The 18,052-nt window shown below is 43.9% G+C and overlaps 1 protein-coding gene across 11 annotated transcripts in view; it reads right to left on the bottom strand.

Moving 5' to 3' along the window:
• The window catches only part of DENND2A (DENN domain containing 2A), a 117,675-nt gene that overhangs the window by 28,581 nt on the left and 71,042 nt on the right, over nucleotides 1-18,052 (bottom strand). For 10 of the 11 annotated variants that reach the window (XR_013765562.1, XM_079150089.1, XM_079150083.1 and 7 more), the window contains 3 exons: nucleotides 13,263-13,390; nucleotides 11,618-11,739; nucleotides 3,423-3,623 (listed from right to left, as the gene is read on the bottom strand). Coding sequence is in view for 10 of the 11 variants with exons in the window: in XM_079150089.1 (XP_079006215.1) it covers nucleotides 3,423-3,623; nucleotides 11,618-11,739; nucleotides 13,263-13,390 (451 nt within the window). In the remaining variant the exon portion in view is untranslated. The remainder of the gene's footprint in view (nucleotides 1-3,422; nucleotides 3,624-11,617; nucleotides 11,740-13,262; nucleotides 13,391-18,052) is intronic. The other variant, XM_079150081.1, reaches the window with a different exon arrangement.

Genomic DNA, 18,052 nt, shown 5'->3' with positions numbered 1-18,052 from the left:
TGGTGTGACCAGTGCTTGCTCCCCTCCTTCCTGAGAATCTGGAGAGTGTAGACTGATACATTCTGCTTTGTGTTAAAGAGCACACATTCACGGCCCATGTGGTTCAGAATCCTGCACGCAGAGGAACTCCAAAAATCAACTGTTTTATGTGGTTTAGAAAATTATTCTTATTAATTCTTACACAGATAGCTCTACAGCTTTATGTTCAATGTTACATTATCTTCTGTTGCTGTTTTTAGAGACAGTGTCTCATTATGTTGGGGAGCCTGGCCCTGAACTCCTGGGCTCAAGCAATCCTCCCACCTCTGCCTCCCAAGTACCTGGAACTACAGGTGCATGCCATTGTGCCTGGCTTAACATTTTTTATCTGTACAAGTGAGTGAATAAAAATATAGAGTGGAAACTATTCTCTGTGTTCTATGAATATTTTAATTCTTATTTTTTAATATGGTCTGAGTGTTCTGGACTCTGCTGTCTAAGCTGGCTGGGTATCTGTGGGCCATTAGTTGGCCTCTATGAGCCTAAGTGTCCTCATCTAAACAAAGGAGGAAGCTGAAGCATTTCAAGTCTCTTCTGGTTCTAACTGCCTGGGCCTCTATGATAAAGGCTCTTAGTTGTCCTGGGACCTCTGAAACACTCTCACAGCCTCTCCTAGTGCGGGGAAGGGGAGGCCCTCCACACATGTCACTACCTAAAGACAAGTTCTCCAGGAGGCCTGCAGCAGAACTGCTCTTGGCAGACCCCTGGGGTCACTTCCCTCAGGCTTTCCAGCATCACCTGCTCCTTTCAGCAGTGGAAGCCTGTGGACAACCTGGTTGGGAGAGAAAGAAGTCCCCCATGTACAGTTGAAGCAAACCATCTAGCAATTTTAAAGTGAGCTGACCCACAAGGGTTGAATTCTTTGATGCGCTGGGAAGAAGAGGAGTGGGATGTGTACCCTGGGGACAGGACCCAGGGGAGTGCAGTGGATTAGCTGTTGCCAGTCCCATCTCTAGACTCCCTGCCTCAGATCAGCTCCCCAGAATGGCTCACCACCACCCCTCCATAGGCGGAGCACTGGGCCCCAGTCCTGTAGTGTTGTTTGCTGAACCAAATGCCCTGTCACATACACGGACACCTGAGCGTTCCCACTCCTGACAGCCTCTCAGGCCTTCACTTCCCACCGTGTGCTGCCCTTGCCCACTGCCTTGAAACTGACTCAAATGAGGCCTCCTCCATGATTTCCAAATTCCCGCCTATGACAGTTACTTTATATTTACTCTGACTACCCAGCCACCCGCTGGCATGCTCGGTTCCTGAACTGGCCCTTTTGCTTCCTTTCCTGTGTGTCCTAACTATGAGGACATTGACACTATATTTCCCACAAAGCAGACATTGTAAAAATGAGCTCATGACGGCCAGAGTACACACGACCCTAGTGTCCAATTAGAGATGAATGTGGAATTTTTGTACAATGGAACATCACTCAGACTCAGAAAGGAAGGAAATTCTGACACATGCAACAACATGAAAGGACCTTGAAATGAGCCAGTCACAGAAGGACAAATCATCTCACTTAGTGAGGTACCTAGAGTAATAAAATTCACAGAGACAGAGTAGAAAGGAGGATGCCAGGGCTGAGCAGGGGGACATGGAGAATTATTGTAAAACCGGTGGAGTTTCTGTCTAGGGAGATGAAAAGTTCAGGAGATGGATGGCTGTGTGGCTGCAGAACAATGTGAACGCAAAGAATGCTACTGAATGGTACACTTAAAAATGGTGAAAATGAGCTGGGCACAGCAGTATACACTTGCAATTAAAGAGGCTGAGGCAGGAGGATTGCAAATTAGAGGCCAGCCTCAGCAAATTAAGAAAACCCTGTCTCAAGATAAAAACAAAAAGGGCTGGGGATGTAGCTTGGTGGTAGAGCACCCCTGGTTCAATCCCCAGTGCCAGGAAAAAAAAAAAAAAAGGTTAAAATGGTAAATTTTACATTATGTATAATTTACCACAATCTAAAAAATAGAAACAAATGAGTCACTGGGTCAAATTTTGGGGGGAAGGGTTTTAAAACCCATTGAGGATCTCCCCCCAAAATATCCAAAAACAGTCAGGAAGAAGTTATGGTACAGTTAACATCCTTCCACTTACTGGATCATAATGAACAGTCAATAGCATTGGCACCCTCTTTGTAAGCCCAGGAATTTGGGGACTAAGGCAGGAATACAGAAAGTTCAAGGCCAGTCTCAGCAACTGAGTGACGTAACTAAAAGAAAAATGTTCCATCCCTCAGCCTTCCAAACTTATCTGCATGAAGTTTTATACAGATTTATGACATTCATAACCGTCTAAAGCCTATCAGTGGCTCTGAGATTGACTTCCCACTCTAACAGATGCCAAAAGAAGATGGTACAGAAGGGTCTAGAACAGCCTATTCCAGAACAGGATTATTTTGGGCTAAAGGCACATGAAAAATGACAGGTACCAGCACCTTCTCACCGTCCCTTTTCTTTCTGTGAGCTGGACATGAAGCTCCCGTGTGAGAGAGGCCTTCCCTCTTACGTGAGATGGGGATGTGAGACCAAGATGACCTGTACATGCCAATCTTGCTAAACTGACCCTTACCTTCTAGTCACTTTTCCACAATTGCCACAGTTTTTTCAACTCAATACATAAGTATTTAGGCCCAGTCACTTCTCTGGGTTTTCATTTTTCTTGTGAAGGCTCCCCACATGCATTTAATGAAAATTCACATGCATTTCACCTGTTAATCTGCCTTCAGCCCATCTGTAGACCCTGAGCAGGTAGAGGAACTGGCTCCCCTACAGTACCAAGCTGGTCAATGAAGAGACCAGCACTACAGGGCTGAGGCTGAGCAAAACACAATGTAATTAACAGGAGCATAAGACTACAGCCCAGCCATGGGCATGTTTTACCCTTTCAAAGGCAGAGAGCTAGGAGACATATTTTTGTTTGTTTGTTTGTTTGTTTTGTGGTACTGGTAATTGAATACTACTACTGAGCTATGTCCCCAGTTCCTTCCAGACATTTATTTTGAGATAAGGTCTTGCTAAGTTGCTTGCCCCTGCAGCAGCCTCTGACAATGTCTTAGGTCTGGGCATGATGGATGGAGGTCCACTTTTGGAGGATAAGAAGGAGAAGGCTGTGGCCTTTTGAGTATAGGCACGGAAAACACTGGGGACTGAAGAATAGTGGCGGCAGCAGGGAGAGAGATGGCTAAGAGGAGGGTGTAAGACCACAGTAATTATTAGGACAGAGGCCAAGATATCTGAACCTTCTGGTTTCACCATGTCACCTGGCCTGTGGGTGACGGAGTGAGCAGAGGGCCCAGTGACTAGGTCTCTGCCCAGCATCCCCCCCTGCAGTCTTCCTTTGCAGAGAAGAAATGCATCTTGGAACATGAAGTTTGTTATGAGCATTACCTTGGGGATCTTCTTCTTCTTCCTGCCATTCTGTAGGTCTCCAAGGTTAAAGAAAGTGTCGTCAGGGCTGCTGGGTGTGGAGGGGGGGCTGATTTTGGAGGGGGACCCAGTTCCATCCCGACTCAGTTTCCTAGCGTCCAGCAGTTTGAAATTCCACCTCTCTGAATTTTGCCGGAAAAAAGCAGGTTTGGACAATGACTGCTGTGTGAGGAAAGGAGAAGAGGTGAGTAGGTCAATACCTAGGGACGAACCAGGAGGTAACTGGTGGTGCCCGTGACAGGGACCATTGGACTGAGAAGGGGAGCTGGTCACCTTCCTGGGGATGTGGATTTCGTCTAAGCTAATAAGTGTCAGCTAGCTTATCCAATCGTAGAAAAATTGTGTGGCAAAGGAGTAAATCTAAACTGGTCTCTCTTTTCAGACAAGAGGATGTCACCTGGCTCAGTCCCCTGATTTTACAGATGAGGCTTTCTGACAATCCAAGACATGGTAACTAGGAGTTATAAGACAGAAGCCTGGTTGTGGCCCTGCCACCGGCAGCCATGTACCCACTGTGCAAGGAACTTCACTTCTCTGGACCTCAATATATTTCCCTGTCTCTCTTTCTGTGCTGGCGATTTGAGTCCAAGGCACTATACATGTTAAGTGTGCATGTACCACCACTGAGCAGCAGCCCCAGCTCCAATTAGACTAGGACAAGTTTCTTTAAAGTCAAAAGACAAAAAACTTGCTAACAAATTTAGGAGCTGGCCAGATGTGGTGGTGTACGCCTGTAATCCCAGCAGCTGGAGAGGCTGAGGCAGGAGGATGGTGAGTTCAAAGCCAGCCTCAGCAACTCAGTGAGGCCCTAAGCAACTCAGTGAGACCCTGTTTCTAAATAAAATACAAAAATAAGGCTAGGGGTGTTGCTCAGTGGTTAGACACCCCTGGGTTCAATCCCCTATACCAAAAAAATAAAAAATAAAAAAATTGGGGGGCTGGGTGTGTAGTTCGGTGGTGAACTGTTTGCCTAACATGCATGCGGAAGGCCCCGGGTTTGAGTCCCAGTACTGCAAACAAAAACAATATCGCATAGAAAAAGCCCTCATTTTCCTTATATATACTACAAATTAATGGGAAAAAGACAAATAATTCAAAAGAAAAATAGGCAAAAGAATGGAAAGTTTATAGAAAAGGAAATGCAACAGGTTTTAGATATATGAGTCTTAGCTTCACTCATAAAAGAAAACTGAACTCCACTGAAGAAACATTTTTCACTTAAAGATTAGCAAAGGTAAAAAAATGTCCGACAATTCACTTTGTTGGTGAAAGTGAAGGGAAAAAGTCATTTTCGTACACTGTTGATGGGAGTATAAATTGGTACAATTCCACAGAACATCTAACAAAATCACAATGTGACCTTTGACCCAGAAATTCTCCCTCTAGGAATTCCCCCTACTCCCATACTTGCACTTATGCAAGGGAAGCTGTGTTGTGCAAAGTATACTACACTCGGTGACATGGTCTGCAATCACAGAATGTAAGAAACAATCTAAATGCCCTCAATAGAAACTGCCAAATAAACCATGGCATATACATACAATAAAATACTATGCAATTGTAAAAAAATCCTTGGGCTGGAGGTGTGACATGGTGGTAGAGCATTTGACCAGCATGTGCAAGGTCCTTGGTTCCATCCTTAGCACTGCCCAACAGACGAAATTAAACAAAACTTGTGTATTGATATAGAGGGTTCTCTCAGCTATGTATTATTACACATAAAGAGCAAGGAATAATATTCCTCCGTGTGTTTTAAGAAGCTATACTGAAGACATATGCATAGAATAGTTCTGGAAGAATAATTCTGCATGAATATTAAAATATGGATTCACAATGATGGTTGTGGAGGAAAGAAAAGGGGGATAAAGTAAGCAGATTTTCATTATGCTTTGAGTTTCATTACTTTCTTTGAGTTTTGAACCATGTGAAGGTACCAAAATAAGATTTTTTTTGGTGGTGGTGTGGCACTGGGGATTGAACCCAAAAGCACTTTACCACTGAGCTATATCTCCAGTCCTTATTTTTCTTAAATTTTGAGACAAAGTCTCACTACATTTCTGATGTTCGCCTTAAACTTGAGATCCTCCTGCCACAGCCTTCCAAGACCCTGGGATTATAGGTGTGCACCATTATAGCTGCCAGCTTAAATTAAGAAATAAAAGAAACACTTTGTTTTCAAATAGTACTTTCAGGTCCTGCATTTTATAATACTGCATAGTTACTAAGTCTCTTTTTAAAGCTGATGAATGAACTAAATGAGATAAAGGTATAAAAAGCAGCTGGCAGAGTGCCTGATAGAATTCAATAGATGCTCAATATTATTTTGTTTCCTATCCCTATGACACTGATATTTTTTCATACTTTAATGTGCTAACTGCATTCTTCTCCTTTTTCCTGGTGCTGAGGATGGAACCCAGAACCGAGGGCATGTGAGGCAAGTGCTCTACCACGGAGCTACACCTCCAGCCCTAACTGCATTTTTCTTTAGTGTTTATTTGCCTATTTATCTTTTGGGATCCAAGGGTTTTTCTTATTATTGTGGATGAGCTCACATCAAACAGATTTTAACTATTTTTCAGTTTTGCTACAACTGTGCTTTTCCCATGTCTTATTTATATTTTGGTTGCATGCAATTTTGATGCCAGGGATCAAGCCCAGGACTTCACACATGCTAGGCAAGTGCTCCACCACTGAGCTACACCTCCAGTGCCCAGATAATTTATTTTCATATATGAACATCTGTTCATCTTTCCCTTTGTAATTCATTTAATCTCTTCATTAATTCTATTTTCTTGGTTTGTTTTGAACATATTTTACTCATTAATCCATCAGTAATTTATTTTATGGTATGTTAATCTAAACATTTTCCCCCAATCTAACTTATTCCATCTAATGAATGAGCTTTATCTCTCAAATTTATAAGGTCATATATATCATAGCTTTTTTTAAAAAAAATATTTTTTTAGTTGTTGAAGGACCTTTATTTTATTTATATTTTGTATTTATATTTATATATTTAATTATATATTATATATATTTATATTTATATTTTATATTTATATTTTACTTATATGCAGTGCTGAGGATCAAATCCAGTGCCTCACACATGCTAGGAAAACTTTACCACTGAGCCCCAGTCCCACCCATTATATCATAACTTTTTTTATTTTATTTTTTTGGTACTGGGGATTGAACCCAGGGAACTTTACCACTGAAACACATCCCCAGCCCTTTTATTTTTTATTTTGAGACAGGATCTCACTAAGTTGCTGAGGGCCTTGCTAAGTTGGTGAGGCTGGCCTCGAACTTGAGATCTTCCTGCCTCAGACTCCAGAGCTGTGAGGACTACCGGTGTGCGCCATCATGCCTGGCCATATTTATCACGTTTTAAACCTCAAAGAATATGTTTATTTTGTTTTATTGAGTTCTCATTCTAAGCTAGAATTGTTACTACTGTAATAATGACTTCAGAACATTTTCAGGATTTCCAAGAATAAAGATCCCTATTCTTCCCAATGGCTGGTTCTATTATTTTATCAAAGGTCTTCAAGTATCAATAAAAATTGCTTAGTACAAGAAATGTTGACTTTGTTAGGTCACTGAGAGCATCTTAATCACACTGGCACAAAAAGGAATAGCTGGGCATGATGGCACTTTCCTGTAACCCAGCAACTCAGGAGGCAGAAGGATCTCAATTTAAAGTTACCCTATCTCAAAAAAAAAAAAATTTTTAAAGGACTTGGGATATAGTTCAGTGGTAGAGCACTTGCCTACCATGAATAGTATTAAAGAAAAAAAAAAAAAAAATAGAGCAAGTGCCTTAAAGACCAAACTCCATCTGCAATGAGATCCAAGGAAAGGCCATAGTTCTTTAACTGGATTGAAAACTCCTATTGAATTGTTGGCAACAAGTAGCTATCTGTTTTCATTAAAGATTCAGATTGTGATAGTGTTTGTTTAAAAGAGATATGATCTATGGAAAGATCTGAAAGGAAATCAAACCAAGGCACACAGCTTTCTAAAGAATGTCAAGAGGCCTGGCAGAGGCTGAGTGTGGGCTCCATCACCCAGTGGTCACAATGCTGGAGAAAAGGCCTGGGTTGTCCCAGAGCACCCAAACAAGCACCCAAAGTCCAGGAGCTTTCGTGAGGTGGTGGAAATCCAGTATTTCTTAGATAATACAAAAGGAAGACTTGGGGATTATGTGGAGGAGTGTTATGAAGCATACAGCAGTCTGAGACCAGGGTTAGTGGTGAAGAAGAGCAAATCAGGGGCTGGGGTCGTGGCTCAGTGGTAGAGCGCTTGCCTAGCATGTGTGAGGCACTGGGTTCGATTCTCAGCACCGCATATAAATAAATGAATAAAATAAAGGCATGCTGCCCATCTACAATTACAAAAAAAAAAAAAAAAAAAAATCAGACCGAAGAGAGTTCATGGCTCCAAGTGAGGACCACAACAGATGGGAGAGATAACACAAGGAAGATGCTTGTTGAAGGTCTCTGAAAACAAAACTATGAATCCTGGATTTAGCAAAGGCCCACAAACGTTTCCTTAGAAGCCAGAGAATATTTAAGGCTTATAGTCACATTCTCACTGTTTCAATTTTCAAGTGTGCCACAGTACTTACTGCCAACACAGCCAATCAGTGTGTATAGGGATGAGTATGGCTGTGTCCTAATAAAACTTTATTCATAAAAATCAGGCAGCCAATATGCTGGATCCTAAAGGGAAGTCACTCTAGGCCCTAAGGGTGATTATTTTAGACTTTAGTCCAGAGAAGATTCTAGCTCTTGATAAGAGCACCTCGCACCAACATATACAATGACCAATCCTACTGTGCCTCTATCTAGTAGCTCTGTCACAGATGCAGACTGAGTCTCTTATAGAGATGGGGCAGCACCAAAGATCTGTAGTGTTCAAAAGGCAAAGGCAGACAGGACCCTCTTGGCCTGATGTCTGACTTCCATGTTGAAGTCTCTTGATTCTTTTCAGGAAGCTGAGTGTAATGGGTCCTGATCAGGAGCCACCTAGGTGGGGGAGGAAGCCCTGCACTTTCTCAGAGGGAGTTGACCTGGACACAAGTGCCGGTTCATTAACTCATTTTTTGGAGGTGGCTACTGGAAATTGAACACAGGGACACTTTACCACTGAGCTACAGTCCTAGCCTTTTACTCTTTTTATTTTAAGACAGGGTCTTGCTAAGTTGCTCAAGGCCTAAGTTGCTTAGGGCCTTTGCTGAGGCTGACCCCCAACTTGAAATCCTCCTGCCTCAACCTCTTGAGTCACTGGGATTATAGGTATGTGCCACTGCACCCAGCCCAACTCATTAATTCTTATTTATGAGAGTTATCAATATATAGAAGAGAATATCTCTAGCCAAGCACAGTGATGTTTGCCTGTAGTTCTAGCTACTCAGGAGATTGAGGCTGGACAACTGTTTGTGCCCAGGATTTAATAATCAGCCTAGGTAACATAGTAAGACCCCCATCTCAAGACAAAACAACAACAAAAAAAGGGTCTCATATTAGCCCAGTTTTCCTCATTGTAATAATTTGTTCCTACCATATTCTCTGTGCTGTACGAGGCATGAGAATGGTGGGTAACATAGGGCAAGAAAAGAAGGCCTAGTAGAAGGCCCTCTTCTAAGGAGCTTGCATTCTGTGCTCACAGGCCTCAGCATCTGTCCCAGTTGCACCATCTGTTCTTTTCTGAGGACAGCCTGTCTGACTGACCCTCCTACTCTGCTGGGACCGGGCAGGAGCTAATGAAAGAAACATCCCAAAGATGGCTTATGACCTTTCTGTGGCTGGTAGAGGAGGCTGACACAGAAGGACTGCTTCAGCTGAGACTGCTTCTAAGGTCCTAGATGCAGCCCAGATGCCACAGATGCTCAATGAATATTTGATGGACTAAATGGAGGAAGTGGCGAAGCCTGCAGCTGTCCCCCAGAATGGGGGCATAAACCAGACACCAGATGTGGGTGTGCAGAGTACTAAGCATGGACACGGGGCCCTGCTTATGATTTGCAGAGGCCCAAACAGCCTGCCAGTATCAGTTGCCCGGGTCAACCGACTTTGTGTCCTCAGGACAGATGTATCTGGACCACAGGCTCTGGCTTCCATTGCCTCTAACCTAGTCTAGCTGTTTAGTTGTCAAAGGCTCTGGGCTTTCTCTGTGTGGCAGAAGCAGGAAGAAAGGTCTGCTTAGTCTTCATTTTCTGATGCCGGGAGGAGCACCCTGCTCTGAATGCAGATGCTCTGGGCAGATGTTCCTTGCTCTTCTTAAGAGGAGGTGCAGGGCACTCCCCTATGGAGTGGGGAGCCAGAGAAGGTAGGATGGAGTTTTCTTCTCCCAAGTGAGGCATGTTCACTATGGGGAAGGGATTTCCTAGATGTTCGATATGACTGTATTCTAACGAAAACACAAACACATTTCCAAGGAAAGTAGAAACCACTAGTTATCGATTGTCAGGGATTATTCATGACAATCCTCTTTTCCACAGGAAGGGAGAAATGGCAGTTGATTAGTTTGGATAAGTAAAGTAGCAACTGATGAGGGTCCATAAGCCACACCCTTCATGATGGCTTCCACCTCAACTGTTCTGGAAGATGGCGGCAGGAGCTTCCCTTTACAACCACCAAGCGTAGAAGGCAAGCCTCATGTGGAGTTGCCCCCAGCTAACAGGGAACACTGAACCTGTGGGGCCCAATAGGAAGATGACTGCTTTTCTCAGACTGGAAACAGGTCCTTGCAATAGGATTTAAGTGGACACTTGCAGCCTGAATTTGGCATTTCTTTATTTAATTTATAAAAAACCTGAATATGTATAATAACTACAGGGACCTTAGGAGAGACATAAAGAAACAGAATATAAACTGTGTGACCTTGAGTAATTTGTATTAGTTAGGGAGATATTTTTAAGACACATCATGTGATTTAAATACCAACTCAAATCATCAATGTAAGGAATGTCACAAGGCAATACATAATTTGTTGTGAAATGAATGTTACAGGCCATCAAAGCTGAAGAAGTCATAGGTGCTGCAATGGCTTAACCAACTCCTTAAAGGAGGCACCAATGAGCAGCTCCCCAGAGGATAGGACAGAGGGAAAGATCAAGGACAGGTAGAAAAATCTTAGTATAGGGATTAGCAAATTACAGCCTGTGGGCCACATCTGACCTGCCACAAGTTGAGAATAGATTTCACATTTTTAAATGGTTGTAAAAAAAATTCAAATTTCAGTGTTCCCAAATAGTTTCATTGAAACACAGTCACATTCGTTTGTTACATGTCATCTTATGGCTGCTTTGCACTATAATGCAGTGTCAGGAAGTTACAACAGAGACCATGTGTCCCACAAACCCTAAAATATGTACTCTCTGGCTCCTTGGAGAAAGCTCACAGATGCTTGGCTAATAGTACCAAAAGGGTAGCTGGTAAGCTTTGCTGGCAGGGAGTGTTTGCACCTAGGAATGGTGGGAGATTAGGCAGTGATGGGTGATTGTGGATCAATTGTGAAAGACATTTAATGACAGGATAAAGAATATGATCTCCAACTATTAGGCAATGGGTTGAAATCATTACCAAGTATATGAATAGTTATATTATCTATGTGCACATGGTACAAAACTATAGAAAGTTAAAAGCATATTGGGTAAAAAGAAAGGCAGTCTTGTGGCCTCTGGGGAGTCAGGCACTGACGGCTCCACCAAGGTACCTGCTTAAAGTCTATCCACTCTAAAGTCCCTCACAGAGATATTCTTGTACACCCACAAACACATGTGAGCTCACATGCTTGTATATGCTTTCATTTCAAAAACCCCACAAATGGGGGCATACTATAAAAGTCCCATCCTTCACCCTGCCTTTCAGCCTTGCCTGTCAGAGTTTGCTCTGGGTCAATGCCTTCTGTACTGCATGGATGGATCATTTTTTATGTACAAAGTTTGAGGAGAGATCCGAGCCAGAAGCTCAGTGGTATTTTCAGAGGCTCTGTCAAGCAGTGGGGGTCCAAGAAAACAAGAGGCGGGAAGTCCAGTCAGACAGTGGATAGACGGAGCCCGGTGCCTGGTTGTGAGGATGGCCTGAGCTCCAGAGTGCTCAGGGACATGGTGCCTGGGACCCCTCTCCTGACCGCTCCCCCAGGGCTCATACCTTGGTGGGAGTGTCAGGAATGGAAGAGGTGGGAGAACCAGGAAAGGTCAAGACACACTTCTTGCCCAGGCAGCGGCCATGTAACTCGATGTCTTCATAAGGGTTTTCCTTCATTGGCGGATCTGTGGTCAAAGGCAATGGGTCAGGAACCTGGGAGGTTTTCCTCTTCAGAGCACTGAGGCTAACATCTTGGCCTCTCCTGCACTAGCCCTTGTGGGATGCCTGTTGTTTTGACATCCATCACCCTTCCTCTCAGTGACAGACCCTGATTATCACTGGGGTAACACCCTGTCCCCTCCCTTGTAGCCATGTAAGATTAACTCCACTCCCAGTCTTGGACTTTAGCCACTCTAAGGGTCCCAGACTGCTGTCTCAGTGATGAGTTCAGGACAGGGTTCGCATCCCAGCCCAAGGTAAACACCACATGGCATTCCCAGACTCCAAAGTGAACAAGGGCGCCAAGCTGGTCTGGCCAGAGTGAACCTCAGGATTTTTGCAGGAACTTGCAAGACACAGGCACTCCTTCCCTAGGGGAAGGTATGGACTCCAAGGAGCTGATAGCACCAATCTTGAGGATGACAGGAAGTCTGGTGAGAATGGAGCTTCTCTGGGAGGTAAGAAATGGAGGGGAGAAAATGCCAGTTCTGGTCATGGGAGCCCATGAACTCCCCTTTTTTTTCAACTCCCTTTGTTGTTCAGTTGGTGTCCTTGCTCCCTATAACTGAAAGCATCCTGTCAGATATGTACTGCAGAAGTCCAGAGCTCATACCCTCCTTCGACTGGGAAGCCTGCGGCCTGAGCAAACCCAGCTTAGGCAGCTTAGCTGAGTGTATGCCCCGGCTCCTCACGTGGGGCTTTTTGGTACTGGAGATTCCACGCATGCGTGTCTGTGGGCACCCACCCCACCTGCCTCTCACACCTACAGGTTTTTCCCTCTTCCCAGCTCATTTCTTCTCCCACGGTAAGCAGACGCCAGTATGAGCTCACACCACACTGAAACTGTGATCTTACAGAAGATTACTGAACTCCCCAAACAAACTCTGAATCTGAGCCCCACTTTGGAATCTGAGCGGACTCTTCAGAGCTAGGCCAAAGTTACGCTCCAGCAACGCATTCATTTAGTCTGTAGTCTGATGCCGTTAGTGCTGTACTCCTGAAAAAGCAGGCTGGTCTTCAGTGTTTTCTTTCATTTAGTCATCCCTACATCCTCAGGGAGGATCTGTCAGAAGTCAGGTCTTTTATATTCTTTCCAGTCCTTAAGTAACCTGTAAGGGAGCTATTATCACCCTCACTATTCAGACAAGAAAGCTCAAGTTCAGAGAAGTTACGGTGAGCCACCAGCTCAATATCACACAGCTAAACGGGGCAGAGCCAAGATTTCATTCCAGATCGTGACTCTGGGCTTTCTGTTTCTTGGTCCACACCCTGCCTGCTGCTCGGTTCATCACCAGTCATCCTCTCCCCTCCAGCCCCGTGTCCTCACTTCTCCCACCGAGGCCCACTCTCCCCTCCTGCCTACCTGCCCTCTCATTCATTCAACTACATGACTGTCTTTGCGAGTGTGTGCACATGTGTGTGGTTCAAGCAGTGGGAGTGCCCTCTCCTACTTTCTTACAGCCAGACTCATAGACGTTTGGTCTCTTACCTAGAATGTCTTCATAGACGTTCTCCTCAGATAAAGTGCGTGTGAGCCCCAACTTAGTCTGTGCGTACCAGTCCACCCTGTTGTTCTCGCAGGAAGACTGCAGTAAGTCTTCGAACTCGTAGGACTTTCTGAGTTGTGCAAGATGGGGAGGAAAAACCAAGAACTTGAATCAATTTAGGCTGGTTCAGAGAATATATACCCCCTCTCTAAATCTGTTCTTAGAAAACCTTCTATTATTGAAATCAAGTGTTTTTTGCAAAAGAATGAATAGTCACAAATAAGAAATGTGGCTTTTGCGTGCAACAATATTTGTGCCATTATGCTAAGTGAAAATAGTAAAAAATATATATACATACATATATGTGTACATATACATGTATATACACACATATTATACACACATATATATTTTCCCATGTTGCAAAAAAACATATCCACATAAAATAAAAAGGAGAGACAGAAGTGAAATACAGAGCTGCCACCTCAGGACTGAGGGATGGCTAGTGACCTCTCTGTTCTTTTACTTGTCTAGACTTATTGAATTTTCTAGTGTTTGCAGATCATACATTACTTCAATTAAACAGAAGCAGTGAGGGCCAGTTCAGAGTGGACCAGAGACTAGGCACTGGCTCCTTCCTCTAACATAAGTGGCAATAGTCAGTATGGAATACAGGGGCCAGTTGAGGCACCCTGCCTCACCCCCAGAGAGCTGATCAAAAGGCCTGGCTCTCATTTATGCCCTGGCACATGCATAGCTTTCTACCACAAAATGTTGAAGATTTTCAAAACTTTGAACATTTGGGAAGAGTCATATTACGTAGTATGTGAAACTTCGCCATCTTAGGGTCCACAATACCTCCCACCTTTTTCCTCACTCTCCCACCCTTCTCCAACGTAACCACAATGTGACCCCCTGACAGGAGCCTGGCATCACCCAAGCAGAACTACTGAGAACTTCTCCAGAACACACCTGGGCCTTCCCTGAATGGAATTTAGGTGAACACACTGTCCACCCACTTTGAGAAGGGCATATCCCCCACACTGGCCTTGACTTGGTCCCTTCCCTTCCTCTTCTTCTTACATTTGGTCACAACCTTCCTGTGGCTCAGAAACCCTGGCTTTTCTTATTGTTTCATGCCCAGCAGAGTTCTGCAGTGCTCCATGATAAATACTTGTGGCTGACTACCTGAATATGCATAATGTCTTTGCTTCTTCATCTGCACTCCCAATTTTCTTCCAATCCCTAGGGAAGATGTCTTTGGTGGCTTGGGAATTAAAACAAACCTGGACATGGCTTCCTCACAGGCCCTTTACTCTTGGGTGAGCTACTTAAGTGGGATAAATTCAGTGTCCTCATTTGAAAGTAGTAATGATCTCACAGGACCATTTTTTAAAATTTTTATTTTTTTAAATTTTGATTTGTTCTAATTAATTATACATGACAGTAGAATGCATTTATCTCATAGGATTATTAGAGAGAGAGAGTGCACACACAAGCACATGGGAGAACAAGCGGGCACATGGGAGAGAGAGATATGATGTTTATAAATGTTCATCATTGTCCTTGGCACCTAATGAGCACTCAACAAAAGTTAGCTAGTAATTATGTAGCAACTGGTCTACATTGAACAAACATGTGCTGTGTGGAGGCACTGTGCTTAGGAGTCAATAAATAAGGAGTGACTAAAACAGTCCCTGACTCAGAGCTTACCTTCTGGGGAGGAGACCATATTCAACCAGTGCATGCACAAATGAATACAGTATGAACTGTGTTAAGTTCAATGATGGGAAAGCAAAGTCGTAATAAATGAGGGCATCAAGGAGGACTGGATTTAGGGATGCATCAGAGAAGGCCTTGGGATAATGTCACTGAGACCTCAAGGATGACAGGCCTCAATGGGAGAACATTGCAGGACCGGGGAGGGGCAGATGTGAAGGCTCTGAGGCTACAGAAAGTTTGGTGCTTTCAAGGAAAGAGATGTCAGTGAAGCTGGACTGTGGGGAACAGGCGTGGTGCGTGATATGCAAGGAGGAGGCAGACATGGGCCGAGATCCTTAGCCTCCTTCCAACCTCTGGAGAGCACGTGCACAGTTCAATCTTGCCCTCTCCACTGGCCCTTCCCTCTTCTTTCAACACACACAGGTTTCCCTCATCTTGAGAATCTGTCATTTGACGCAGTAACCCTTGTGGTTTTATAGTTTCTCACCTTTCTCAACAAAATTTTTCAACTGGGCGGGTGAGGGTGGAGCTAAAGAGGGAAGAGGAGCAGAGACTCCATACAGCCCTGTAAATATCCCATTTTTTAAAAAAAATTTTTTTAGTTGTTGATGAACCTTTATTTTATTTATTTATTTTTATGTGGTGCTGAGAATTGAACCCAGTGCCTCACACATGCTAGGCAAGTGCTCTGCCACTGAGCCACAAACCCAGTCCCAATATCCCATTTTTGAAACTGCTCCTCAAGGTCACCAACAAGCTTCTAATAGAATCCAACCCCTTTCTCAGTCTCTCTTTACATGACATGTTCCCCTTAGCCTTACACTTCTTTTCAAGAATGTTGGGTAGTGCTGCGCAAAGTGGCCGTCATGGATGGGGTTCGTGTATGACTGTCACTGTTGTTGAAGGTGTATGTATGGAAACTGAGAGCAACCATTGTGTGTGTGTGTGTGTGTGTGTGTGTGTGTGTGAGATATTAGGGATTGAACCCAGGAGCATGGCTTTGGGCAGTTAGTTCTTAAGCATTATTTGTATAATCTACACAAATGCCTCCAGGGACTTCTATCTACCCCTTCTGAGGTCCAGGTAGGTGATTAGGCTCCTTGAAGAAGAGAAATATGAATAAGTCAAGCATTCAACCACTTAGCTAATTCTCTAAAAATATCTTTTAATTGGAAAAAAGTTTTAGCTTCTTTATGTATTAACTTTGAGAGAAAGGAAATTTCCAAAGACTAATGAATGATAACCACATTCAAATTGGCTTCTCTTTAGTTTAAACATTTTCAACATTCATTCCCCATGCCGCCCACGTATTTAATAAGTTCCTTCTGTGGGTCACAGTGTGCTGAAAGTTGGTGAGGCGAAGGCAAGACATTACCATGCGGGGATGCCTGCAGCCTGGGGAGGGTGTGACCTTCAGCCTGTTTGCCTCCCTGGCCCTCACATGATCATGTGGAAGTTGGCACTCTAGTTTTAGAGGAGCTAGAATGAACAAACTGGTCCAATGAACTTGTTTTTTTCTTTTTTGAGACTGGGGAATTGCTTTGTTGCCCAAGTCAGCCTCTAACTTGAGATCTTGCTTCAGCCTTCCAAGCAGCTGGGATTTCAGGTGTGCACCACCATGCCCACCTCCAATGAACTCTGCTGAAGGCGGCTGTAACCTATATAATATCCAAATTTCAATAATCAATGACAAACACTGTGATCTCAATTAGTATTTTGAACGTTATTGATGACTACTCCCTATTTTTGTAAATGATATGTTAACTGAAGAGTTCATCCCATTTGAAAATGGACAAGAGCCACAAAATTAACAAGTCCAAAATCGAACTCAATCCCATTGCTTTCCCAGATGAGAACCTGCTCCTCTCCCAGAGCTGCATCTCAGGAAGACCATCCAAATATTTAGGCCTCAACCTGGAAGGCATCCTCTAAACCTCTCTCTCTGACCACCTATATCTAACCAATTTACCAGAGTCCCACCTCCAAAGCACCCCTTCTCTCAATCCCTGCAGTGACATCAAGATGACCGCAAGCTCTTCCCCCACCTCTGCCTTGAAACCCCTTCCAGTCTCCATGCCGTAGCCAGGACGATGTCTTAAAGATGTAACTCTGAATTCTTTCTCCCCTTTTTAAAAAACCTTCCAGTGATTCCCACTGCCCATGGGTAACAGGCCCGGACCCTTCCTGTCTACAGGGCTCCTCCACAGCTGGCTCCCAGAGGCCTCCAGGCCTGATCTCACGCCCTTTAATTCCTCCAATGTGCCCAACACTTTGTGCTGCAGGACCTCCACCTATTTGTTCCCTCAAACTGCACATCTATCTGCCACCCTCCCGGTAAGCTGTTTCTCCCTTCCTCTCAAGCCCACCCTATTTCCCTAATAGGCTAGATTCTGCTGAACATTCTGTGGCACCTTAGGCTTCCTCAGAGTGCTGAGCACAATTATAACTACACAACTAGTTGTGTACTTTTAATTTACTAGTCTATAAGTTCCATGAGGGCAGGGTCTTCATCTATCTTGTTCATTACCATGTTTTCGTATCTAACACTAAACAAGTTCACAGCAAATCTGTTGGCTGAATAAGTGAATGAATATTTTAAAAGCTGGCTTTAAGGGCACATTTATCACTTTTAATTTATCCTTTTTGTGGGGTTTAAAAAAAAAAAAAAACGCAGCTATAGTCTTGAGTTGGTCAGATTTTTGGAGCAAACTTTCCTCAGAATTGATTTTAGTAATGGTTTAACTAAGCTTGGATAGCCTACGACCTAGCCACCACTTCAAACCCACTCTGTTGGGACAGAACCCACAGATGCCAAGTTCTCACTTCCTTCATCCACCTGAACTGCCAGAATCTTTTTGCCTGTCCATCCCAAGTGGCCATGGGCAATGCTTCCCCATGGCCCAGCTGACCTCCCAGAAGGCCATTTGTCCCACCAGGAGTAGGCTCTTAGCTTTCATTCTGTTTCTAGTGTCTCCCTTCACTTACTTCCATGATTACTAATGTTGAGTTTCTGCATTTCTCTACCTTGGATCCAAAGTAGAAATGTTAGAAGAAAAAGCTATGTCTGTCC

This window comes from Sciurus vulgaris (genome assembly GCF_902686455.1).
Source record: "Sciurus vulgaris genome assembly, chromosome: 8".
NCBI lineage: Eukaryota > Metazoa > Chordata > Mammalia > Rodentia > Sciuridae > Sciurus > Sciurus vulgaris.
Note: the sequence above shows the minus strand (reverse complement) of the source record. Positions and strands in the feature narration are given on the sequence as shown.